The following is a 25,637-nucleotide window of genomic DNA, read 5'->3' as shown; positions in this document are numbered from 1 at the left end:
ACATATTGGGGGTGGGAAGAACAGAACAAGGGGGAATGCTTCATGCCAACTATGATGTGATATTCATAAGGACTTTTACTCCATCCTTAAATATCTCACTAAATGGACCCTCAATTAACACCAAAATGTTAATGAGAATGCACCTAATTTTAAAAAACACTAAAAAAATGGACAACACTAAACAAGCATTTTTCAAGTCAGGAAGGCCATGGTTCCAAGGAGGTCTCACTAAAGATATGGTCTTTCATTGGGTTTTCTAGCCTTATCATCTTAGCATGCCACCATGAGCACAGTGAGGCCACATCAGCTACTGGAAATGAAGACTCCAAGGCAGCAATGTAGACATATACCGAATGCTGATGCCTTCCCAAGGCAAGGGGCCAATCTTTCTCCACACAAACAGATTATCCTCTGAAGATAAAGATTCCATCATGGATCTCACTGCACTAAATCTCTCTGTGAACAGAGAAGGACTGGACCCTACCTGGCTTCTTGTGAGCTAGTAACAATGAAAAATATCAAAAACAGGGATGAACTCAAAAGTACAAGGGAGAAGTAACATCAGTAAGTTTCCAGTGTATTTAAAGGTGTGTGTGGGGGAATCTGGCTGGCTGGTTAAGGAGAGTTCAGGAAACAATCTGCTTTGAAGCAGGATTTTCATTGAATCTCAGAAGTTCAATGCTGAATACCAATGTAGAACTAGGGAAGCCCCAGAGTGACACAAGGAAGTGAGTAAGTACTGGACCTCCCAGAACACAGGAGGAGAACAGGGGTTCTAGCTCTAGCATCACTTGACTGCTAAATTCATCCTTTTTGGGCCTCAACCAAGAAAGAAATATTGAAGGCCAGGCCCAAAGATCTCCCTCCTCCATTCTTCCAGGCTCTGAGTTCTACAACACAGGAGGGGGCAATTCTTTCCTAACAGAAAAAGAGGACTGTGGGCTGCCTGGGGGGTGGGGGTGAGGTCTCTCTGGGGGACAGGTGTAGATTGCTTCAAGGTTAGGCTTACCTGTTTTGGTAACTGTAGTAAGTGGCATCTCGAGGGATGGTGCACAACTGTTTGCCATAGCAACAAAGTGTTTGGGGCGAGAATTCCAACTGCAAGATAATTTGTAAGTATTGCAAAGGTTTGAATGACAAGTCAAAAGAAAAGCCAATTAAATGACAAAAATTCTTTTTTTTTTTTTAGGTTTTTGCAAGGAAATGGGGTTAAGTGGCTTGCTCAAGGCCACACAGCTAGGTAATTAAGTGTCTGAGGCCAGATTTGAACCCAGGTACTCCTGACTCCAGGGCTGGTGCTTTATCCACTGCACCACCTAGCCGCCCCTGACAAAAATTCCTTTAAAGGAACATCTACTTGCCAATCTCATATATTTGCTGATATTCTACCACTCAAAATCTAAGATGAAACTAAAAAGCTTTTAGTAAGCAAAAACTGAATACACCACAGAGCAAATTTCTGATTTAGTCACGCTTTCTAATGGGCATCGTCTCTTCTAAAGTACAGGGATGGGAAGAAGTTTTTCCTTTACAAAGAAGTAATAATAACAATAACCCTGCTAGCATGATTACAGTCCTAACCTCAGCTTGACTTCCCTGTCAAGTAGGCCCCATTTTCATTTCCAGTTGAGAGAATGGAGGCGAGGCACAGAGGCCTCCAGATGATTGCTCAGGCTTCCCCAGCTCAGCTCCCCAACCTGGATGGTCCCTTTGACAGTGGCTAGAAAACAATCTCTGTGGGATTACCCCCCCCCCCAATTCCTACCTTTCTGCCACAGCAATAGCCAAGGCTCTGCATGACAGGGTCGATTTCTTGTTCGAACACCTCGGCCAGCTTGGAGCAGTATTTGTACACTCGTGATGTCTTTCGGTTATAGAGCCAGGCATTGTTGAACATGAGCCATATATCATCCACATACTGCCAGGGCTCTTGGTATTGACCAGTGTCTAATTTCCTCTTAATGGTAGAGAGATCCATAGGGCTCTTCACTATATCAAAATAATCCTAGGAAGACAGAACAGATTGTGAAGCAGCTTTACTTCAGAGTCTTCTACAACAAGTCCAAGGAACAAGCGACGGTGAGTCATTTATCTGTCCTTATTCAAGAGAATAAAATTCCAAAGAAGTAAAGGGATCAGAGAAATAATTTTACTCTATAGTTAGATGAAGCTTTCCAGGCAGGAGCCAGGTGCTCTGCCTTGTTCTAGGTGGAGCCAAGTCTGGCACAGAAACAATCCTGAGTTGGAAGGAATGGATCCCAACCTCCCAGGTAAACAAAACATGACTCAACTAGCTTATTTTTTGGGGGGGATTGTCCCTTTCAGTATCTCCTTTTACTATCTAATGCTCGCTGGCCAAATGCATGGATTTCAAAGCTACAGGAAAAAATTTAAAGCACAGAATGTAATTTTCAATACTCATTTATTGATTAATCTTTCAAATCATGATGGGTTTCTTATTAACCAATCAAAAGAAAAATATCTTATAGTAGTGCCACGATTCAGGGGTAAGAGAGTGGTGAGTAGGAGGTCACAGTCATATACATACCGGGATTCCTAGAAGCTGAGGGTCAACAGGCTGCCGGAAGGGAAGGGATTCGGGATCCTGACGGTAAAGGGCCTCCAGTGTTGGCATAAGTGCCTGACGTAATTCTTCTGGCTTGAAAACTTAAAAGAAATTTTTTAAAAATAAAATAAATTAGTGCAAATATGCACATATGGACCCCAGTGTAGGTTGGAGAACTTAAAAAATATCCATGATCCAAAAATCAACCTCCTCACGTCCCTCTTCCCCGACATCCCTCCAAACTCAACCTAAGGAAACACAGGCACTACAGAAATCTCTGCAGAGGAACAGGTCAGTTTTAGGCAACCTTAGCTAGAGAACTTCCTATCAAGGCTTGAATTAGGTCAATCCTCTCTGTCCAGTTATTAAAACATTATGAACTAATTAGAATTGATCAGAATCAAGAGATGTGTCTGCAGGGGGAGAATATATGAAAGCAACTCCCAAAGCATTCAAATAATACTTCTAATATCAGACATTACAACAAGCTAGACCAGGTCCTAGGACCTTCCTATTACAAATACAGCATCATTAAAATACCAACGGAGGGAGCAGCAGGCTACTGGTCTCCAATTTGATACTGTCAGTTGGACGCTCAAGAAATCCCACATCTGAAAACTGGGATGGACACCAATGCATTGCTGGTGGAGTTGCAATTTGGAATTACATCCAAAGGAGAATCAAACTGCTCACACATTTTGATCCAGCCACATCACTACTGGATCTGTAATCTGAAGGGATCATGAAAAAGGGGAAAAATTCCACAGGTACAAAAATATCCATTGCTTTTTGGTTGTGGCAAAGAACTAGAAACTGAGGGGATGCCCATCAATAGGGGAATGGCTGAACAAGTTGTGGTATATCTATGTGATGGCACACTTGTTCCATAAGAAATCATGAGGGATGGGACTTCAGAAAAGCCTGGAAAGACTTGCCTGAACTGATGCTGAGTGAGCTGAGCAGAACCAGAACACTGTATGCACTAAAAGTAACATTGGGTGATCAACCACGACAGACTTGTTCATTTCAGCAGTTCAGTAAGTGAACAATTTTAAAAGACTTGTGATAGAAAATAACAATTTAAATGAGACCAAAGCTTATTATCTTTGATTTTTAAAAGTTGTTTTAATGTATTATGTCATTTTTCCCTAAGGTTTTCTTTTGTCCATTTGAATTTGATTTAATATGGATCTACATGTAGCATGGTTATAAATGTAGAGCCTTTATCAGATTGTTTTTAGTCAGGGGGAGGAGGAGGAAAGAAGAAAAATGTAAAACTCAAAACCTTGCAAAAAAAAAAAAATTGGCAAAAAGTACTGTTGCATTACATTGGAAAAGCAAATAAATACAATTATTTTTAAAAATTCCAAACGGATGGAAATGGTCAGAAATATAAATTCTCAAAATTAATTTAACATTACTAGGGGGAAAAAAAAGAAAAAGAAATCCAACATCTTGGCAGTGCCTATTAGCCCATAGTCAAGAGGAGCCCTGCTGTGGCTTTTTCTTTTTTAGATTTTTCAAGGCAATGGGGTTAAGTGACTTGCCCAAGGCCACATGGCTAGGTAATTATTAAGCATCTGATGCTGGATTTGAACTCAGGTACTCCTGACTCCAAGGCCAGTGCTCTATCCACTGTGCCACCTAGCTGCCCCTCTCACTGTGTTTTAATGGCACCAGTGCCAATGGATAACATGGAGCTCATGGCCACTCTGGAGTTTTGAGACCCTTGAGCTCAAGAACTGAAAGTGAGAAGAGGAATTAGCCATATGTAAGAAGGAAACCTGAAACCTCTGGACCAACTTAGAAACCTACTTAAAATATGACAAAAGTCATCAGAATCCTCAAAGATCCCTTCAGAGGAACTGGGCCAATGAAAGGTGTTGACAGGACCAAGCCAGTGGAACAAAAGGACCTACGCACCCAAGCCCCACGGAGCCTGTAAGCAGAACAGCATACCCCTCCGGACTGGTCTGTCCTTCCCCACCATGTTCCACGAAGGGACGCTGACCTAGACTTACTTTTTTTCTTTGACTGTCCTGGGGCTGGAGAAGACTGAGTGGCTGGAGTGCTGGGCTGCTCCTCCTCCTCTTTGGGTTCTGCCTTCACTTCTCTTGGTTTCTCTTCTGTGTCCATGGGCTCCAGTTTAGCCTCTTCTGGCCCTGCCGCAGCTTTGACCTGAAAGACAAGGAGGAATGTTCAGGAGGAGATCTCCTTAAGGAATACATTTAAGAGATGCAAATGATCATCAGCATGGGACCCCAAGGCAGGATTCCTTCTCTCACCTCTGGCTTCTCCTCTGGTTGGGCATCACCTGGTTCAGATGGCTCCTCATCTGGTTTGGGGCCAATCTTCATGTCCTGTGAAGGCTGCTGCTCAGGAGCAGTTTGGGAATTTACCTCGGTGCTGCTGGTAGATGGAGGGTTTGATACTTGTCCTTCAATGCTCACAGCAGGCTGGGAAAGCTAGGGAGAAAGCAAAGGGTTCAAATGATAAAGAAAACGGACACGTGAGAACAAGTCTTTGGGGTCATTTTCCCTTGGTGGAAATTCCATTTTAATTTCAACTTCTCTCACTAAGTGACAGAATTTTCAATTATTTTTATTATTATTATTTTTAATGGAAACCTCCAAAACCTTATTAATTCTTTCTCCAACAAGTTGTGAGTATCAAGTACACTTTTACAACAATGTACAAAGGTGCCCTTGGAAGAGTCAAGAGATAAAGCACCTGAAGGAGACTCTAAATCTATTTGGGAAAAAAGGCAGCACCCAAAAAATCCAATCTGTCCCCAATGAAATGGCTGGTCCGGGGAGGTGCTGAGCTAATGGCCAGTCTTCTTCAAGCCCAGACCCAAGTATGCTGGAAAGCCCTTCCTCTCCCTTTTGGAGATGAAGGCATCTTGCACACACACTCTTAGAGCCATGCACACAAACACAGACACACACATACACAGTTTTACTAGTCATCAAAGCCTATGAACTGGTCTGTCTTCTCCCCTTTCTTTGGCTCAGGCTGCTAGTCTTCCTTAAGAACAGGAATGCTAAATTGCTCTGGGTCCATGAAACATGGGATCTTACCAACAATCCATGGAGGTGTTATTATACCCACTTTACAGATGAGGAAACCAAGGCAGATCAAGGTTACTTGTCTGACAAACCAAAGGGATATGTCCAGCATTTCACAAGTTAGTAAATTCCTGAAGCTGGATTTGAATTCAGATCTGCCTGATTCCTGGCTTCTTTGCTGCCTCCATTTGGCAGCTCTAGGCCTTCCTAGTCAAGTGTCCTTATTGCCACCCCCCCAGACTCTCCGGGGAAGCTCCTGGGGCAAGGGAGGCACAGAAGGGACTTTTCCTTCAGCATCAGGACTCCCATCCCACCCCTGACTTTCTCTCAGCTAAACACCCAATGTGCTGAATATCCACTGGGCTCCTGTCAGCCTGTGGCATCACCAACAGCACCCATGGGGTCCAGGCTGGCCGAGAGGAGAGAAAAGGCAGTGACGTACGGGAGTTGTCGGCTGCTGAGGCGGCAGGGGGCCCGTCGGGGTGGGCACCGAGGCTGTGTTGCTCTGCTGAGAGAGGGGCTGCTGCTGGGGCGGCTCTACCGAAGGGACACCAGGAACTGGAGGTGGCACTTGAGGAGGAAGCTGTGCCTGAGGAGGTGTGGGCGTCTGTCTTGGAGTTGGGTGGAGAGTGGGGGGTTGTGGTCCAGAGGTCATTGCTGGGGGTGTTGGAGCAGGGGCTGAAGCTACTGGAGCTGGAGGCTGCTGGGTCCCCATGCCTGGGGGGGTATGGTGTGGGGTGGGAGTCCGACTGGGGACTGGAGAAGGGGAATTCCGATGCAGAGAAGGTTGAGGGAGAGGGGGGCAGTGAATGTGGTTCCCCTGAGAGCCTGGAGTCATTGCAGGAGAATTCACAGGACAGGAAGAACTGGACATCTGTGCCTATTAAAAATATTTGTTTTGTAAGTTCACAAGGAATTGAACAAGTCTAAGTTCTGTTATAAATCTAAGTAAAAGTGACCAAGTGGGGAACAAACATCTCCATGACATATGTGCTTCCCATCCAATTAGCAAAAAGCAGCACAGCTAAGTCACTGACAGCTCCCCTCCAAGTAAGCGAGCCTTAGACATACTTGCGACACTGGGGCCTGGCTGCTGGGCTGAGCCAGGGGGAGATTTGCAGCATTCAGTCCTTGAGAGGAAGCAGAAAACTGATTCTGTTGAAGGAATTGGTTCTGGCTGGAAGGCTGACCAACTCCTGGTTGTTGCATCCGGGAAGCAAATGCAAGAGACTGCAAAAGAGCACATTGCCCCAGAACAACTTGAGATCTGCCATAAGGGTCAGTACTAAGGTGAGAACTAAGGAGGCTTAGCTTAGGAAAACTATGAGCATGACAGGCATGAGAGCTGGCCTGGAATTTTCCTGCTTGGGCACAAAGGGCAGAAGGGATAGAAGTTGCAAAGATTTACATTTTATGAAAGAAAAACCTCCTAGTGAATAAATACAACTCTTTAAGAATGGAGTGAGCTGCCCCATTTCCACTCACTAAAAAGGGTGATCAAGGAAAGGACAAATGTCAATCACTGTAGACACTGACCAGTTCTACTAAATGTAGAGTTAAGAGAAAGGAGGACAGTCAAGGGGAAAGCAATAGTGATAAAGAGGACCCGCCCCCAACTTTCAACCCCAAGGCCTAACAAGAGGTTCCTTACTCCCAATGGTCTAGGCCCAATAATCATTCGTCATCAATATATGATACATGTATTGGCATGCAGAAGAGTTGTCAAGGGAAGAAGGTAGGAAATACCTCCTTGAACGTCAGAACTGATTAATGGATGGGAGAGCAAATCAGCTGAAGATTCAGCAGCATTGGATGTTGGCATCACAATTTTCCCCACCTAACAACACAAATACTCACTACTACACTAGGTAGGGTCAATAGATTAAATCTCAGATGACCTTTCTGTTCAAAAGGCAGAATCAAAGACTATATTCATTTTAACTAGACTCTTATGCATGCATTATATCATGTGAATACCTCCTTTTCTTATCAATTGCCCCAGCTCAACAGATCCCCTCACTATGGCTGATGCAGTTTCCACCCCTCACCCCCACCCCACCCCCACCTCCATTTGTGAATCCACAAGGCCCCAGTATATTTCTCATCTAAATTATTATATGGCACCACCCTCCCTTTAACTTAATATAAGTCTGACCTCACTTCCACTCTAGCCTTTCTATAGAGAAAAGAAAGAACAGAAGCAGGAAGGACTCATTTCCCCTTTTGGAAACCATGTTTTATATCACCACCAATACTAAAAAAGGGAGGGGAGGGGAAGAGGACTCAAGTTGCCAATGGAAAATGGATAAAATTCTGACCTGATTCATGGGCCCAGCCTGGGTTAGCTGTCCAGGGTGCTGAAGAGGAGGGGTCTGCCTGGGTCCAATGGATGGCAGCTGCATGTTCATCTGGCCAAACTGACTCATTCCTATTTAAAATACACAGACATAGCTCTCATGTGGATGCATGAGGAACCTAACCACATACCATGGGGTTACTTTTCAAGGCACAAATATTCTTTCTTCCTTTCAAATCTCAGAATTTTTCAATAGTCATTTAAATGGCACTTTGGTTTTGCTTTCCTTAAGACTTTGAAAGCTCTTCAGCTAATCCTGAGTTTCTACAGGAAACCTCTGTACAGGTAGCTCCTGCCAGGATCAGAACTTTGATCCTTAAGGTTATGTTGCAGTTTGTTTGGACCTACCTGCCTGTGGAGGCATCCGAGTCATCATCTGGTTTGGAACATTGGTACGGATGATAGTTGGGTCTGGTAAAGGACCATCTAGGGAGAAGAAATCCAATGTTAGACAAACATCTTCCTTCAAAAAAGAAAAAAAAAATATAAACCAGTAACATCTGAACCAAGAGGAGATGGGCTCTCAGGGCACTGTGGTCTTGGGCGATGTACTGCTGAACATTTTGATTCGATGACCAGCTGTTCCCTGAAACTGGCCCGGCCACGTCCTCCAATAGATGTATATTCATTAGATTGTAAATTAGCTTTTATTTTTCAATTGGTGGGCCACTAGCTCAGTGGTTTTGGCCCATCAGACTCCATGACCCCATTTGGAGTTTTTGTGGTAGAGACACTGGAGTGGTCTGCCACGTCCTTCTCTGGCTCATTTTACAGATAAGGAAACAGAGACACACAGGGTGAAGTGACTTGCCCAGACACGTAGCCAGAAAAGTGTCTGTTTGAGTCCAGATTTGAACTCAAGAAGATGAGTCCTCCAACGCAAACCAAAAGACATAAATGAAATTAAAAAGAAGAAAAAAAAGAACTATACATCCATTTATTCAATTAACACCCCCCTCCCCAATAAAGAAAACCTTCACTAAGTGTCTGGTTTGAAGATGGAAGCAAATTTTCACTGTTCTCATTTTCCCCTTGGACACTGTTCAGACTCTCTCCTCTCTTCTGCAGGGATCAGACCCTCCAATATCAGAAAAAAGCTAGTGGTTTTGACTCTTTCCAGGTCACCAACCTCAAGATTCTGGCATGGCTTGTTTTCCCCCTCCAGTTTTCAAAATATTTTCTTTAAAATGAGATGATATGAACTAAAGAATACAATATGAGTGCGGAATACAGTGGTATCGTCACCTCTCTGGACCTGGTTGCTATATTAGGGTATTGGAAACTGACTTTATAATTTGGGGGATGGGGGAAGGAGGTGATTTCAAAAAGGATTTCCCAGATGGTTTTTTTTTCAAAGTTACTAAGTCTGATTTGAAACTGCTAGTAAGCTAGTAAGTCTTAAGCAGCATCATGTTTTAAGAAAGAGATTGGGGGTGGCTAGGTGGCACAGTGGATAAAGCACCAGCCCTGGAGTCAGGAGTACCTGGGTTCAAATCTGGTCTCAGACACTTAATAATTACCTAGCTGTGTGGCCTTGCCACTTAACCCCATTTGCCTGGCAAAAACCTAAAAAAAAAAAAAAAAAAAAGAAAAAAAGGGACAAATTTTTGCATGTGGAACTAAGAAAGGTGTTACGTGTTTTAAAATAAAGTTGTACTCCAATATGTAAAAAAATATTTATGGCTTGTGGGTCAGACAAAAACTAGGTGGCTGTTTGCCCTAGTTTGCTGATAAATGCTAAATCCACATTTTCATTCATCCATTAATTTCAACCCATCATCTCTAGCTGTTGAGAATCAAAATTTAAAAAGATTTTATCGTAGTAGCTAGCTTTCCTTTGGGGCCATATTTTCTTTGTCTTTAGTCCAAGAGACCTGGAGAAAGTCATTCCAGACTCTCTTACATGGTGACATCAATCTATTACCTGGCATTTTGATTTTTTAACATTATAGTCAAAGTTAATTTCATCCTAAATTTTCCCTCATTTTTTCCACAAAACTATCTGATCCTATTCAAATGGCAAAACCATAACTGTCAAATATAACAAGTACTAGCCTTCCATTTCTCATCCATTTCCATTCTCCACCTCTACCTTAACTTCTTACAGAGCTTCCAAGCTGACACCGGACAACATAGCCAATCTCGGTGATGAACCCAGTGATTGTCAATCCCAAGTGGATTGAAACTCACACCCCGACTGGGGCCCCCATCGCCATTTCCCTTAACCTCCTGTGTGCCTAATAGAACCCTTTACATCGTGACCCTGGCATTGCCGTCTCCCTGGCTGACAAACTTCCTTTTGTGTTTTCCATTGCCTCCATTTACCCTTCTATTTTGTCCCTTTCCTGTCCTCCAACCTTTCACCCCTGCATTTCCATCATCACTCTCCTAACCACCTTGACTGTTGGGTGATCCAATGCCATCCCAATCCTCTAAGTCAAGGTCTTTGCCTGAAGAGGTTTGGTCCCTCAAAGGATTCCATGACATCCCATCTCTTTCAGTGAAGTGAGAACTGCCCTCATGCCTATTCTCTCCTTGCTTCTCACTCACATCTGTCCAACCATGCTGCTTATCATCTGATAACACCATCCTTTCAAGGGTAAACTACCTGAATGTCAACATATATAGTGGTTGCCTCCATTTCCCTTCCTTTTACTCATTTTGCCACCTGCGATCTGGCTTTCTCTAAAGCTATTGACAATGTCCAATCTAATGATGTTTTTCTAAGGCTTCATCCTTCTTGACCTCTCTGCAGTTTCTGATGCCATGAATCACTCTCTTCTCCTTGTTCCTTTCTTGTCTCCTCCTTGCCAGACCCTTCTATCTCAGATTCCTTTGGTGGATCTTCATCTGGGCCATGTCTGCTAATGCCAGGTCCTCTTCTCATTTCCCTCTAGATTATCTCCCTTGGTGATTTCATCAGCTCTCATGGATGAAATTACTATCTCAATGCCAGTGATTCCCAGGTTGACTTATGAAGTCTCCAAATGTTGATTATAAAACTTAAATTCAGCATGTCCAAAAGTGAACTCATTCTCTTGCTCCCAACCTTCTACCTTTCCTAATTTCTCTACTGGGAGGACAAGGGGGGGATGCATGCACACCACCCAACTCCACTGCACTAGTCACCAGGCAGACCACTTAGACGTCAGCCTTGATTCCTGCTCACCCTTCTTTCAAATGCTCAATGGGTTGTCAAAGTCTGTTGATTTTACCCAAGTCATGTCTTGTCCCCATGTCCCTTTTTACACTCTGATCACTTGATCTGGCCATCACCTTTCTGCTGACCTCTGGTGGTGCAGCTTCAATTGCAAAGGGGACATTATCTTGAGCTGGATGTGGCCCAGATGTGTTACCATTCCCATCCCTTTCCTTCTCTGATCCCAGATTACTCTACTGCAGAAGTCTATCACACGTGCCCAGAAGGTGCAGCCACAGCTATGGACTACTATATCACTGAATGCTTACTTGTAGCTGTGTAGTGAAAGTAATGGGCAGCCTCCAAACTCAAGGATATACAGTCTTTAGGGCCTGACCACCACAAAACCAAACATGCCCCCAGAGCAACACTCACTGGCAGCCATCGGTGGGGGTGCCAGGCTGGGTCCCTGATTCATGGAAGGTGGTGCTAGGCCTGGACCAGTAGGCATCAGGTTCTGTTTTTGGAGCCTGGTCCGGCGTTTCTCCTCTAGTTCTTTTTGGATCTTGTAGATCTTTTCCGCAAGGAGATGGTAGTACTCGCCCTTTTCATCATTTGAGAAAGAGAAAGAGAAAAGTTATTTGTAGGAAAACTGAAAAATAGACAGAACAGAGAATTATTAGATCTGTCTAGACAGGCTAACACAGACTGAGGTGAGAGTTTTACCCACATTCCTTTAGTGCAATGGGTGAGTGAGGTCTTCCCAGCAAAATGGTGATACATTGATTTTTAATTCATAAAAACTTAGTTTAATTGGTTTTACAATGTGGATATTGGTAAATCTGGAGCCTTGGAAAGTAGAGCTATCTTCTATTTGGAATTAGAGGACCTAAAAATAAAGCAAACCACTAACAGGAGATGCAACAAGATGCAGCCCCTCTCAGCAGTTCAGTGATCAAGGACAATCCTGAGAGACCTGTGATGGATCATGCCATCCACATCCAGAGAGAAAACTATGGAGTCTGAATGCAGAGCAAAACAGACTGTGTTCACTTTCTAAAACTTCTTTTATGTTGTTTCTTTTCCTCTGATCTTTTTCTCTCCCTTAGTTCTAATTCTTTTTTCACAACACGCCTAAAATGGAAATATGTTAAACATGATTTTAGAACAGGGAACTCAAAAGCTTGCAAAAGGATCAATGTTGAAAACTGACTTTGCAAGCACTTTAAAAAAGAGGGTTTAAATAAAAGATGCATGTGTCTTGAATGATGTGTCTATTCAATACAGGGAGATAGCTGCTCCACCACAGACAGACCCTACAAGCTGCCCCCACAGATCCCAGGAGGAAGGGGAGAAGGTAGGAGACTCACTCGACTATTTGCAGACTCATACATGTCCCCCTCCACTTTCCGAGCATATGCAACCAGGTTCTCCATCCTCCTGTCTTTCAGAGCAGCAGGATCCGGTGTTGGGAATATGGCTTGGACTCTGATGGCAGAAATAACAAAGCAGTCATTTCAGTTGTGTCTGATTCTGAGTGACCTCTTTTGGTCTTTTCTAGTCAGATACTAGACTGATTTGCCTTCCAGTTCATTTTGCAGATGAAGAAACTGAGACAAAACAGGGTCAAGGGACTTGTCTGAGGTCACAAAACTAGGAGTGGGCTGGATTTTAAACTCAAAAGCTCCTGCCTCTGGGGCTGGCTAGGGTTATCAGAAATAACACCTTCCCCTTTGTTCTTCTGGTAGGAAAGGGGAAGAGATGAGGATGTACATCAAGAGAATTTTTTTGAGTCCCAAAGAGGTAGGAATATATTACAAAAGCTGGTGAGCAACATGAGACAACACAATAGAAGAAAGTAAAGACCAAGAGAGAGGCAAGGGGCAGGTAGTCCCTGTAAAGCAACTTACAATTTGTGAACAAGATGATTTCGGAGATCCTGAGTGATATCTTCATGCCATTGCTTCCGAATTCCAGCACTGGCCGGTTGGTTGGCTGCTGGCAGAGCACCCAGGTTGGCAACACCGGCATTTTCATTTATCATTGGACTTTAAAAAAAAGAATCAATAAAATAGTTTACACTAAGGAAAAGGAATAGGAGAAGACACTATTTAAGACAAAGAGCTCTGGTGATTGGCGAGATTTACAGAGAATCCATTAATTGGACCTTTTCTTCTATATAAAAAAGAAAAAATCAAAACACTTCTGAAATTTTGAGACAGAAAGCCGGGTCTTCCTCTAGTTTAACAAATAAGTGACCCCAGGCTCAGGATCTGACTGCTGATATTTTCCAGCAAAACAGAGGCACCCCCCACCAGCAGCAAGCAGCAAACTTTGGCATCCCAATTCTTTATGGCCTGGCTTGAAATGGAGATTTAAACAACTGCTAATCTAGTTCCTTGTCTCAAAAGGTACCAAGTCTCCAAATCCAAGGAATTCCTCAGGGGAATGAATAAAAGTAATCAATAAACAAATGTAAGAAACAGATCATTAACTCAAATTACTTACTTTTGAGAATTCATAGTTGAATGCATCAGAGTATCAGAGAGCAAACTAGATGGCTGAACCCCTACACCTCCATTGACTCCCATAGGACTGGCACCTGATTAAGAAGAACAGAATAATTTAAATAACACTCCAGGAATCCCCACATTTAGCTATCTTTCCTGTAGTTAAAAACATCTTATACTCAAAATATCAGAGTAGTATAACTATAAAAATATTTCACTCCAATTCAATCTGTCCAATTTTCATTGGGTTTCTGGTGAGGCAACTACATTGCTCCTTACCTTTTCTCTATTTGGTCTTCTAGTCCTTTTCTAAATGCTCAGGCAAAGCTTTTGTACAGGCAATTTCTCTGCACCCCGTCAAAGGACATGCTTGCCCCCAACCCAATAGGACTCACTGGAAATAGCTACCAAGGCAAAGGTCTTCCTATCCCTGCCGGCCTTGGTGGAAGCTCAGAGTTGACTTTCCAAAGCTAGAAAACCACTCAAATGAACAAGGCAAGTGACCGATTATTGGTTCTACTTGTATACAATTGACATGCAAACCAAAAAACCCAGCAGCCAAAAAGGAATCACTAGCTCCAAGGAAGACTCTAGAAGGACAGAGTTTAGAATACACTCTTTCTGAGAGAACTGGAGAAAAAGGACCAAGGAGTAAAAGCCTTGTGGTGACAGTGATTCCAAGTCTTACTTGGGAAGGAACCTCTGAAAGTTAAGCCTTTGCTTAACTACAATCACTTTGTGGCCATGCACAGGTATTACAGACAAGGAAATCAAGGCCTTAATTCAGAATTGAGAGTTAAGGTAGGTGTGCCCCTGGTGACCCAGTCAGACATGTTCTTGATCTAGACATAGTCTCACAGTCTAAAGTAGAAAGCTTTAGCTTTCTGGTTTCTTTCCTGTGTGAGGTGGGTCCCTTGATGGGTCCAGATGTTCTACCAAGCTGTTAGAAGTAGCTTAGGAAAGGTCTCTGTAATTACTACTCGCAAAGAGCTTACTTTATAGTAGAGGAAGTATGAGTCCACATGGAAACATTTATCTGAAGTACAACATATGGAGGAAAAGGTATTTGATGGCAGTTGGGGAAGGGCACCAGGAAGGGCTCCACACAGAAGGCAATGTCACAGGGGAAAAGAAGCAGAGCACTCCAGGAAAGGGGGAGGGAGGGAGGGAGGGAGAGAGAGAGAGAGAGAGAGACAGAGTCATGGTGAGGGGGGGCAAAGTATAGCCAAGACTCTTATCTACAGAACTAGGGCCAGTCTGGCTAAGGAAGCTGTAAAGGCTAAACACAGACTAGCTCATCTTTGTCCTAGAGGTAACCAGAAGTCACTACAGTTGGCCGAGCAAGTTATAGAGACGTCAAGAGCTGGTCTCCTGCCACAACTCTCATTAGCAATCAGCAGTGTCAGAAGAGAAGGTGGTATGTAGAGAGGAAACCTCCAGAGAGATGGGAAGCAGACCTGCATCAGGTGGTAGATATGAATGGAGATGAAAAGGGGGCAGAGGAAAGAGCAATGGCCCTGGAGTCAGGAGGACTTGAGTTAAAGTCCAAACTCAGATACTTGACACTGTGTGACCCTGGGCAAGTCACTCAACCTCAATTACCTAGCAAAAAAACCCAGGCAAAATAAAATATCCCTCCCCCAGCAACCCCAAAAAGATATGGCTCAACTGGATGCTTGGAGTGAGGCAGAGTGAGTAGGATGAGGCTACCAATTAATTACCAAATAATGAAGCTGAGACTCTGGAAGGATGAAAGAGCAGAATTTGGGCAAAGAGAATGAATTCAGTTTTAGATGTTAAGAGGTCAATTAAAATGTCTAACTGGCCACTGATAACATGGGATTGAAGCTAGGATTACATAGAAAAACTACCTATGGGAGCTGATAAACATAGAAGAAATGAACAACTACAATTCAAGAGGCAATTCAAGCAGCAAAGGAGAGTGGGAAGAGAAGTAAGATCAGTAAGAGGAGAAACAGAAGAGTAGGGTCACAAAAAACTAACAAGGAGGAAAGGATGGTCAATGTCAAATGTAGGACAAGGTTGGATGGATGGTGATACCGTGTGAAGTACAAGTATGTCGGTATGGAGGTAGAGAAATCAAGGGAATCAATATTTCAACACGATTAATAAACATGCCATTAACATGGCAAGGGATGGGGTGGCCAAGAACTGACTTAGGGGCTTATGTCATCATGGATCCAGTAAGAGGAGAAGATAGCAATGAGGATGGGGAAGGTAATGTAATAACTGGACACAATGGGCAAAGTAGAAATGGGTATTAAGGACCATAGGTGTAAGAATGGTCTGGAAAAGACAGTGAGGTAAGTATTAGGTATTCCTTGGTCATTATGAATTAGAGGAATGGGAAAGAATAGTTTCCAATGTAGAAGTCCCATGGGACGATGATCTCATTTAAGACCATTTTAAAGTAAAGAGGCAGACAGAATGATGGTTTTAACATTCAAGGGTGTTAAGAGAATAGAGCAGGAATGCCCAAAGGCAAAGTGGGGTCAATCATGAGAATGCTGAACTAAGATGGAACAGCTTAGGGAAGAAGGGTGAAAGAGGACTTTTTAAAAAAGAACAGGTCTGGAGAAGGAGGATGAGTGTTTGGATCTACGTTCTATTGCTTACAATCTCCATGACTTAAGCCAAGTCCAGTAAAGGGATTTGTCTTTAGTTTTCTCATTCATCAAATGGGAAAGACAACTTCTGAGGTTCCTCCTAGATTAAAATCAACAGAGCTGTAAAGAGATGAAAATGCAGAAATCAAGTGACTTCTCCATCAAGCAGCAAGCACAGAGGGGCACAAAGGTCAGAGCAGGCTGTCTAGAAAGAAGGTCTTGGAACTAGCCATGCTGCACCCTTAGGGGCCATTCAAATATGAGAATGGACAACACGAGTAAGTGAAGGGTTTCTTTGCCTCTTCTGTGTCCTGGAATCCTTGGGCCATCTGTAGAATCCTTTTTATCTCTGAGTCAGGTTTTCAAATGCAAAAACCCAACTACCAAGGGCTGTTCAGAGAGAAAATCAAGGGCCCAAGGCTCCAGGTTAAATTCTCCAGAATTACAGAGGGTTTCAGAGCTGGTCTCTAGGCTGAGCTGGGACAATTGGAGAGTCAGGGCCTCCAAGGGGCAGAATGTTTTTGCCCTTTCCAGTAGGGAGGGACATACAGTAAAAATGAAAAGAGGACCTAAGGGCCCATCAGAGAAACTTCAGAAAATTACTATTTCCATAGTTAAACTAAACCCAACTCATCTTATTAGAATAAAGAGAATGAGAACAAGTTTGTCCAGCAGCATAGCTAAGCATGTTCAGCCGTTTGTTCACAAAGGGCAAGACAATGTAAGAGGGGAGAGGCGGCCATGGAGCCGAGCTAATTGTCTGGTTAACTGCTCCCTGGGGATGGCCCGCTGAACATTTGTTAAGCTGCCTGGAGGCAGCAAGATCTTTAAACCAATCATAAAGGAACACGAGGAAGACATTTTTCAGTGTCTATTAAAAAAAAAAAATCAACCCTAGTCCGATCACAAAGAACAAGCCTGGCTCCAAAGAAGAGATGTGAGAAGAGAAGCCCACTCTCCTTCTTGGAGCGGTGGAAAGACCAAGACCAAGACAAAACACTTACTTTTACAAGAATTTTTTGACATAATTTTTTGCTGTTCTTTTTCTCTTTTCCTTTTTATTCCCTTTTAACTCTCTAGTTAGAGAATGGAAGAAGGGTAATAAAAAGGTAGAGTTGGAGGTTACAAAAATATCAATAAAAACTAATTTAAAATTATTCCATCAATCATCTTAATCCCCCAAGCCCCCAGCCTGCCCAAATGTTCAAATGAGATATGAGATCACCTAGTGTTTCATTCTCTGACACAACAGGATATATAGATACAAGCATTCCAACAATTATCTGAATTGACTTAGCTATAACAAACTTGACCATGACTGAAGGGCTTCCAAGCATCTGAAAAGCCCAGTAGCTGCAGTAAGGGGCAACAACTTACTCAAGGCGTTCATGGGACGCATGGCCTGGGCTGGCTGCCCCGGTTGCTGAGTCTTCACGGGAGCTTGGGGCTGGGTCTGCATCTGGTTTCCTTGATAGGTCAGGCCAAGTGCTGCATATGCCCGCTCTATGGAGCTGGGATCAATCTGACTGGGAGGGTTCAGGCTGGGAGCACTCTGCTGACCCACCCCTACAGAACCTGCATTTCCAAGACCCACTGAAGCGCCAGTCAGTATTGCTAAGGAAGAAGCAGAACATGTTAAAATAGCAAAGGGAAGCAATACCTAGGACCATTTTCAACTCTCAAAAATACAACAAAACAAACTCCCAATCTTCTACCTCTAGACTACACCTTCCCTCCCAAAATAGGATTAAGAGAGACTGGGGTCTAAGGTACTGATAAAGGATACAAAAGAAAATCAGCCTCTGGTTTATTGGCATATCAAATGAGTTTTAGCAGCAGAAGACATTTAACAAGTAAGCGGTTGGGACTTTGATGTTTTATGGTTTCCAAATGAGGGAGGGATTGAGTGTGTGTGTGTGTGTGTGTGTGTGTGTGTGTGTGTGTGTGTGTGTGTCTGTGTGTGTTTAGGTGAGCGTGTATCTTCATCAATTCTCAGAGGGACTTAAGCACCATCAAGTATTAGTGGTCAAAGAGAACACTGAAGCTCCCTAGGGCTTCTGTGACCTGGGGTTGAGTGTTAAAGGAAGGATTTGAACTCAGGATTTTCTGGCTCTAAGGCCAGTTTTCTATCTTCTCTGGCATGGTGCCTCACAGGTTAAAAAGTGACAACAAAAATAAGCCTCTTCCATTTGATCATAATTTTAAAATGGTAGAAGGTCTTCAAAAACCTATCCTCTTATGAATGAATGATATATTTAAGTGGATATAACAAACAATATTAGGAGCTCCCATGTGGGGATTTGTAAATCTACTCAGTAATTGTCAAAGTTTTCTCTTTAGAACCTTAATTGAACCAAAAATGTATGTAACCCTAACATAGATTTACAGTGATCTTGACACACTGCAGCAGCAGAGCAGGAAGCAAACACCCCCTTGGTGAACATACAATTAAATGTTCAAAAAGAAAGGCATCCCATTGTTCTATCAATATCTTTCAACACCCTCTCCTACATTTTCCAATTTTGCAAAACAATATTAGATTTGAGAACTAAACACATTATATTTAACCCTGAATTGTGTTTATCCTCGTGCCAATCAGAATGATCTGCTTCACAGAGCTCAAAAATATGAAAAGGACAGCGGAAATTCCTTTCTTTAACTGTGCCCAAGATTTCACCGTTTACACGCCTGTCCTTCGGAATCCCACAGTGAGATCTCATGAACAATTGTAGACAATAATAAACAAAAGTAGTGAGAAGGATGGCTTACATTGTTGATTTCTTTTATCCCCAGCATTTTTGAGGGGCAAACAGACAGGACAGTCGTGCCTTGTGCAATTCTTCCAGTGTGAGATGATTTGTCTTGAAGAAGCACAATGTGCCACTAAAGGGAAGAAGTGGGAAGAAAGAAAGGAAGAGTTCTTTAGATAACAAATGCCTGCTGATTCTTTTGGGTAGTAAGCAATGATCAAGTGATATAGAAACTCTTCAGGGTATCTGTGATCTACTCTACAAACATCCAAAACATGTTACTGATCTAGGCAATCATAGAGATTTCAAACAACCCTGACTCAACCATTTCCCAAGGGACTTGGTCTCACTTGAGGGACCCTGATCATTTGTTTCAAAAAAATATGATGTAGGACCAGAAAAAGGAGGGACACTGTCTACACACATACAGGCCCAGACTACCCACAAGGACAGTTACAAGAGACACCCAATAGCTACTAAATAGTTACTAAAGATAACAAACTTTCTTTTTGATAAACGAAGGTCTAATGGTCAATGCCAATGGAAGTCAAATTTTCATTTCATCAGGATAGGCAATGAGAATTACCATACTCTGGCTACCTGTCTCTTGATAAGCTATTAATATGTATGTATAAAAAACTTTACTCTGAGAACATGAAATTTTTCCAGAGGTGGTCATAGACATCATTGAAACATCTGTACCAAATAAGTATCCAGATTGCTGTTGCTTCCCCAATTTATTCTCCAAAGGGCAGAAGAAGAGATGAAAAGAACTGTTATTCTGAACTTGATTTGATCAGCAAGAAAGAATGATTACTGACAAATCTTAAAAAACCAAGTTATCATGACACACTGAGTCATGATGCTTAAGAGAAGGGGCACAACCGATGAAACCTGATGCAGCCTTGGATTTTCTAAGAGTTCAGAAAAAGGATAGAGAAGACTCCTATGCCTTAAATATGACTGCAATGATGAGGGAAAAAGGAGCTCTGGTTAACAATAAAGATGCAGCTGTCTTGGAAACTCAAAGGCCCAAAACTGTGCATGAAGCAGAATCACAATCCCAGAATGAGGAGGGTGACAAGAGGCTGAGCAGTTCCCAACTGATCAAAAAACCAAAACCAAACCTGCAAACACAACCCCCTGTGGAGCACAATCTACACCTCCACTAATGGTAGAAGGACTATCAGTCTATTATCTCAAGGGAGAAATGGAATCTTGTGGAGCTTTCAAAAACAAAGTGAATTTGAAACATCCAAGGAAACCCATACAAGTTTAAGTGACCAGAGAGGGTGTGAAAGCTCAAGGAAGTCCACACTGACCACACCCTCAGGAGGGGCTGAGGGAAAAGGAAGAAAGAGGTGAGAACCTGAGGCACAAACAGTGAAGGTCAAAGCTCATCTGGGGAGATGTCAGCCTCAGCTGGGCAAAGCCCCACTGGCTCTCTCTGTTTGTACATGAGGAGTGGTCAGTGAGTTTTTACAAGCTTTAAAGTATGGAGCCTGAGCCCCATGAAGATGCACCAGTAATGCTCAAGGACAATCTAGAAAGCCCATGGCTGCTCTCAAGATTCTTGCTGATGGTTCTTGTCCCTAGTGTGACCCTCAGCAGGCATGAGGCAAACTGGGGCACAAAAACAGCAGTTGTCCCCATGCTGCAGCTGGACTAGGGAACAGACAACTCAGAATTTCACAATCCCAAGGAAAACTCAAACTCAGAAATACTTCATTGCTCTGCCCCCAAGCCCAATTACTTGCACTGTGGGGCCCTTTCTCCAGAGACACAGGTCTGGGGGCCCTCACTTCTCATCTCCTCTGGAGTTCTGTCAAATTCTTCTGTCAGACCTTCAGAGTCTGCTTCTACAAAAAGCCTTGTCATCCCACCCAATGAACAATCCTGTTTTCCCCTCACTTTGCTTTCAACTCTTAACCTCTGATAACCTCTACTTTCTCTCTTTGTAATAATGTCATTTCTATTCCATTGTCATGAAAGCACTGAAATCCAAGTAAATGCATATGAACTTTTTTCTTCAGAAAGCTCAAGGAAAACTGGAAGATTTTATTGAGCAGGAATCATAGGCCAAGAACTATGTAGAAGGAAGGCAGTGCAAAGGACATATTAGAAGGACTAGTAGGCAGGTGTCAGAGGCCTTGGCAATGGCTGAGCCAGACAAAAATGAGGGCTTTTACAAGGGAGTTGGTCACAGGAACAGAGAAGGACAAGAAAGGAGAGGTGGGTGATGATCTGAAGTCAGCAAGAGCCAAATGACGTGGATAGCCTTCTTCTCTCTCTCTCTCTCTCTCTCTCTCTCTCTCTCTCTCTCTCTCCCCAAGGCAATGGGGTTAAGTGGCTTGCCCAAGGCCACATAGCTAGGTAATTATTAAGTGTCTGAGACCAGATTTGAACCCAGGTACTCCTGACTCCAGGGCCGGTGCTTTAACCATTGCACCACCTAGCTGTCCCCTCCCCTTGCTTTCAACCTGGGTCTGACCACCTGCTCTGTGCTCTTTCCTCTATATGGGGGGAGGGGGGAGGTGTTGGGGTCTCATTGCCATGAATGGATGGATAGCCAGGGTCCCAAGTTCTCATTAAGTTAAGTCCATATGGCTCACTAGCTACAGGTTGGTCATGAATATGTGGATAGCCCACACAATTGGATCTTTGCAGACCCAAAAGGAGGCTTAGTGTCTCCTTCTCCTAACTAAAGTTGACCATCTAACTCTGCCCTCTTGGCCTCGGCCCACATCACACCTCCTCCTAGGCTCCTAAACTTGCCCCTGGGCTTCAGGGCTCAAGGGACATTTCCAGAAAGATAGCCTATAGGCATCTCAGATTCTTCACTTCCTCCCAGCCATCCTCAACTCCTCACTCGAACTCAGCCCCCTCCCCTCTGACTTCTACATGTCCATCCCAACACCTCTACTCACCCATCCGCAGGGGCTCCCTTAGCTTCTCTGTCTGGCATTCAAGGACCAGTTCCTTATGCCCTACTCCAGTCTGTGCTGCCGATCAAAGTCAACGCTCTGCCTATGCCAACCACGGCGCCCCTCTCATGACCACCACCCTCCGGCCCTGGACAGCACTTGGGTTACAGTCCTGCAGACCATCTCCGACGTCACATGGCTTATCTGAGTTGTCTTGAGTCTTTTTCTCCTTTTGTATCTTCCTCCATCTGCCACAGACAGTACCCATGGGGCACACAGGAACTGAATAAATGCTGAGTGAATTAAAGGGATACTTTGGGTGCCCTCAGAAAGTACAGTTAGTCAAGAAGAACCAAGCACAAGTCATGCCTGCCGGACTAACCTCATCTCTTCCCCGCCCCGGGTATGAGCCCAGAAGAGCAGAAGGTCCTATTTCCAAAATCTCTCAATATCTTTGTGGACAAGAGAAGTGGGTTAGAAGAATTCAGGAGAAGCGGAACAATCCAACTCAAGAGTGGTAGTTGACGGACCAGTGACCACTGGTGTAAGGTCTCTGATGGAGGACCATGACGGTCATTTCAACATGTTTATCAATGATGTGGCTGAAAGAATGGATCAAATACATTATAGATTTTCAGGTGAAACAGATGAGCAATTCACTGAATGACAGAACTGGGACCCAAAAAAAGAAGAGATGGCGATTAACAGCCAAACCTGCAGGAAATAGTCATTATCTATGAAGCAACAAACTTAAGAATATGCCATAATCTAGTCCCCATGGAGACTCCGGAAACAAATGACCAATGCAGGAGGATTGATGGCTAGGCATACAACAGATGAACAAAAGAAAGCTTATGACTTTTTTCCCAGCAATTGAAATGAAAATTCATAAAGAACAGCAACATGCAAACAGACTTAAAGATTAAGAACTAGATTTGGAGACGGTAGGTAGGTTACTCATGTGAAAAATAATTAAGGGGGTTTCTTGCAAATGGAAAGCTAATACTAACATAGGCAATTGTAAAAATGGAAGGATCTTCCTTAGGGAACCACAGACAGAATAGGGAGAGAAAGCTATTCAGGCCAAACCTCACATACTACAGAAGAAGGGACATGACCTGGAGTTATGGGGTCCACATCAGCCTGGTCTCTGATTCTGGGAACTAGATGGAAGGACATGAATGAGATGCAGAGAATCTAGGACTGCAACCAGGTTGGTGATGTGAGCTACAATTAAGCCTTAGAATAAGTTCTCAGACACAAAGTCCCCCCCACTTCAAGGGTTTCAGCCAACAATTCTTACCTTGAGAGTGCGCCCAAAAAGACAAGTTTGCATTTTGAAAATTCTCACTTCCACTCGGGAGAGAGGCTCTCAATGAGAACTAGAATCAGCTGGATGCAAACCAAAGCCCAGCCCGGAGCCTCCCAACATCTTAGAGCAAGTGAGGGTATATAGGAGAATCCCCCTCAGCCAGATGCCCATCAGGAGTCCAAGCACGGACTCTGCCCCAATGCAGGACCCAGACCATCTTCTACTGATTTTTGGTGTGCCCGCTAACAAACAATTATAGCAACACACACTCTTGCTCCCTGGAGAAGAGGGGCACTGGTCCCTTGCCAAAGTAGGAGTCAACATGAAGTAATGTATGCTATATTTAGATATCAGAGATTACGGAAAGGATAGCCAACCTCTGCACCAGAGTGAAGCAGAAGCCTACTCTGCTTTCTCCCAGGTCACCACTGACCCTTCACTCCCCCCACCTCAAATGCTGCCATTTCTCACCCTATCCCTACTCCCTTCTCTCCCTGGCACACACAGGAAAGTGATGTCCCCAACATCCCCTCCCCACCATGATTATCTTTGGATCTAGGCTCCCCTTCTCCAAGGAGCTCCAAGAGACCACCAAGACAGCAGGAGCAGCAAGTTTGGGGACATGGCTAGCTATAGTGGGGCCTTCAAAGGGCCCTTGACCCACATCTTTGCCCCGCTCTAATGGATTGATTCCTTTGGCTAGTGCCTGAGTGCCCAGTCTACTTACCCTGGCAGGACTTGCCAGCCTGGCAATGTGTCATGTGGTTGAGGACATTCTTCATTGTGCGACAGTGGGGAAGGTTGCATTGGCGCACTTCCCCGTTGGCTTGCTCGCGCCGTTGACACTTGTGGGCATGCAAGAGAAGAACAAGTTGCTGTTGAATGAGCTTCCTCTTCTCAGGATCAGCTGTGGGGGGTCCAGACCCCATCCCCTGGGGTGCAGAGGGCACCATGCCAGGTGGCTGAACTTGAGGGGCCTGCTGCTGGCCCTTAGAGAGACAAGAGCAGGAGCCGAGTTAGTGTCCATCACTTGTATCATCCCCCTCACTTCTCTAACACTACTGGGGCACTGCAGAGGTGGGGGATGGTTTCTGTAAAACCCCTTCTTGGCCCTTCTTCAATCCAACAAGTGAAGCAAGTCCTATATCCCAACAATCCCAAGCTATATCCCAACAATGGGGGCTTAACCCTTTATTTTAAAATGGAAGAGGATTTCTAAGGTGTTAGAGATGAAAAAATATGATAAAGCTCCTCAAAAACGCTGTTTCCCCCTAAGACTTTCCAGAACAAGTTCAATAAAATGGGATTCTCAGAAGCTAGGGTCAATTATAGGAATAAGAGAGTGAAAGTGAGCAGAAGGGTTTCTTTTTTTTAAATCCTGCAAAATTAATTCAAGGTGTGGTTTCCAAAAACATCTTTGCTCTCCTATGGAGAGCAAACTCCCCTACATTTCTTTGGACATGGTGAGTTTTGTGAAGTAGGTACATGTGAAAAGGTTAACGGGGGGAAAGACCAAGAAAGGTGCGCAAGGGTTGTTGGAGAAGTGGAAAAATCAGAGTTCTCCTTAATTTACACAAGGATGGACTTGGCTAGATCCTAGATCAGCCCACCCTCATTCATTTCTTTAGCACCCAATGAGAGCAGGCTGTCTCTGCTCTCAAGAAGCTCACAAGCTAACGAGGAGACAGACATAACCAGACAAAGCTGGCAGGGTGAAGAAAAGCTTCCTGAAGAAGGTCAGCCCTAAGGCCAAACATTGAGTTAGCTAGCAAAGCCAGAACCGACCCCTCAGGCTCCCGATGGCAGTCCAGTCCCACTTCTTTCCATAAGTGTCTCTTGGTCCTAACAGACAGACTTCTAAGTGACATGCTTGGAGAAAATGGAGGTAGAAGGAAGGAAGAATACTCTCCCATCTGAGCCCTAACACACTTACACAGGCACAAAGAGCAACAAGAGAGTCAAAACAAAACAAAAAACCATGGGCAGACATTCAAAGTGGGGAGCTCTTACTTAGACCAGCTTCTCCCATAAGAAAAGGGGGACAGACACGTCCCTGGAAGAGAGGGAAGGGCATGGCAGCCGCACAGCCCATCACTGGACCCATGGTCTGGCAGGCCCAAGTTATTAGCAAAGTCTTCAATACTGTCAAGTCTGGAGAGCCAGTGGGGGTGGGGGTGGGGGTGGCAAAGAGATGTGGGGCCAAAGCCTATACTCCCCAGTAGGTGTCAACAGGGGGAGTTTGTGGGAAAGGGGAGAGGAGGCATCATGGAAGGAGATCTTTTATGAGCCTTAAAGTACTATATAAAATGGCCATTTCTCACCCCATCCCTAACTTTTTCTTATTTGGGTACATTTTAAAGTCTATATACCAAGGCAAGACCTTAA

At 43.9% G+C, this 25,637-nt stretch overlaps 1 protein-coding gene across 2 annotated transcripts in view; it reads right to left on the bottom strand.

Moving 5' to 3' along the window:
• EP300 (EP300 lysine acetyltransferase) overlaps positions 1-25,637 on the bottom strand; it is an 80,229-nt gene that overhangs the window by 16,686 nt on the left and 37,906 nt on the right. The window contains exons 4-19 of one of the 2 annotated variants that reach the window (XM_074227009.1): positions 23,980-24,241; positions 19,036-19,149; positions 17,644-17,880; positions 13,638-13,731; positions 13,040-13,177; positions 12,500-12,617; positions 11,565-11,733; positions 8,339-8,416; positions 7,953-8,062; positions 6,706-6,864; positions 6,077-6,514; positions 4,852-5,031; positions 4,588-4,744; positions 2,549-2,667; positions 1,766-2,005; positions 1,010-1,098 (exon numbers count right to left, since the gene is read on the bottom strand). In XM_074227009.1, the coding sequence (XP_074083110.1) occupies positions 1,010-1,098; positions 1,766-2,005; positions 2,549-2,667; positions 4,588-4,744; positions 4,852-5,031; positions 6,077-6,514; positions 6,706-6,864; positions 7,953-8,062; positions 8,339-8,416; positions 11,565-11,733; positions 12,500-12,617; positions 13,040-13,177; positions 13,638-13,731; positions 17,644-17,880; positions 19,036-19,149; positions 23,980-24,241 (2,702 nt within the window). The remainder of the gene's footprint in view (positions 1-1,009; positions 1,099-1,765; positions 2,006-2,548; positions 2,668-4,587; positions 4,745-4,851; positions 5,032-6,076; positions 6,515-6,705; positions 6,865-7,952; positions 8,063-8,338; positions 8,417-11,564; positions 11,734-12,499; positions 12,618-13,039; positions 13,178-13,637; positions 13,732-17,643; positions 17,881-19,035; positions 19,150-23,979; positions 24,242-25,637) is intronic. The other variant, XM_074227010.1, reaches the window with a different exon arrangement.

Source organism: Macrotis lagotis, chromosome 2 (assembly GCF_037893015.1).
Source record: "Macrotis lagotis isolate mMagLag1 chromosome 2, bilby.v1.9.chrom.fasta, whole genome shotgun sequence".
Taxonomy (NCBI): domain Eukaryota; kingdom Metazoa; phylum Chordata; class Mammalia; order Peramelemorphia; family Peramelidae; genus Macrotis; species Macrotis lagotis.
This window is presented reverse-complemented; position numbering and strand designations above follow the sequence as displayed.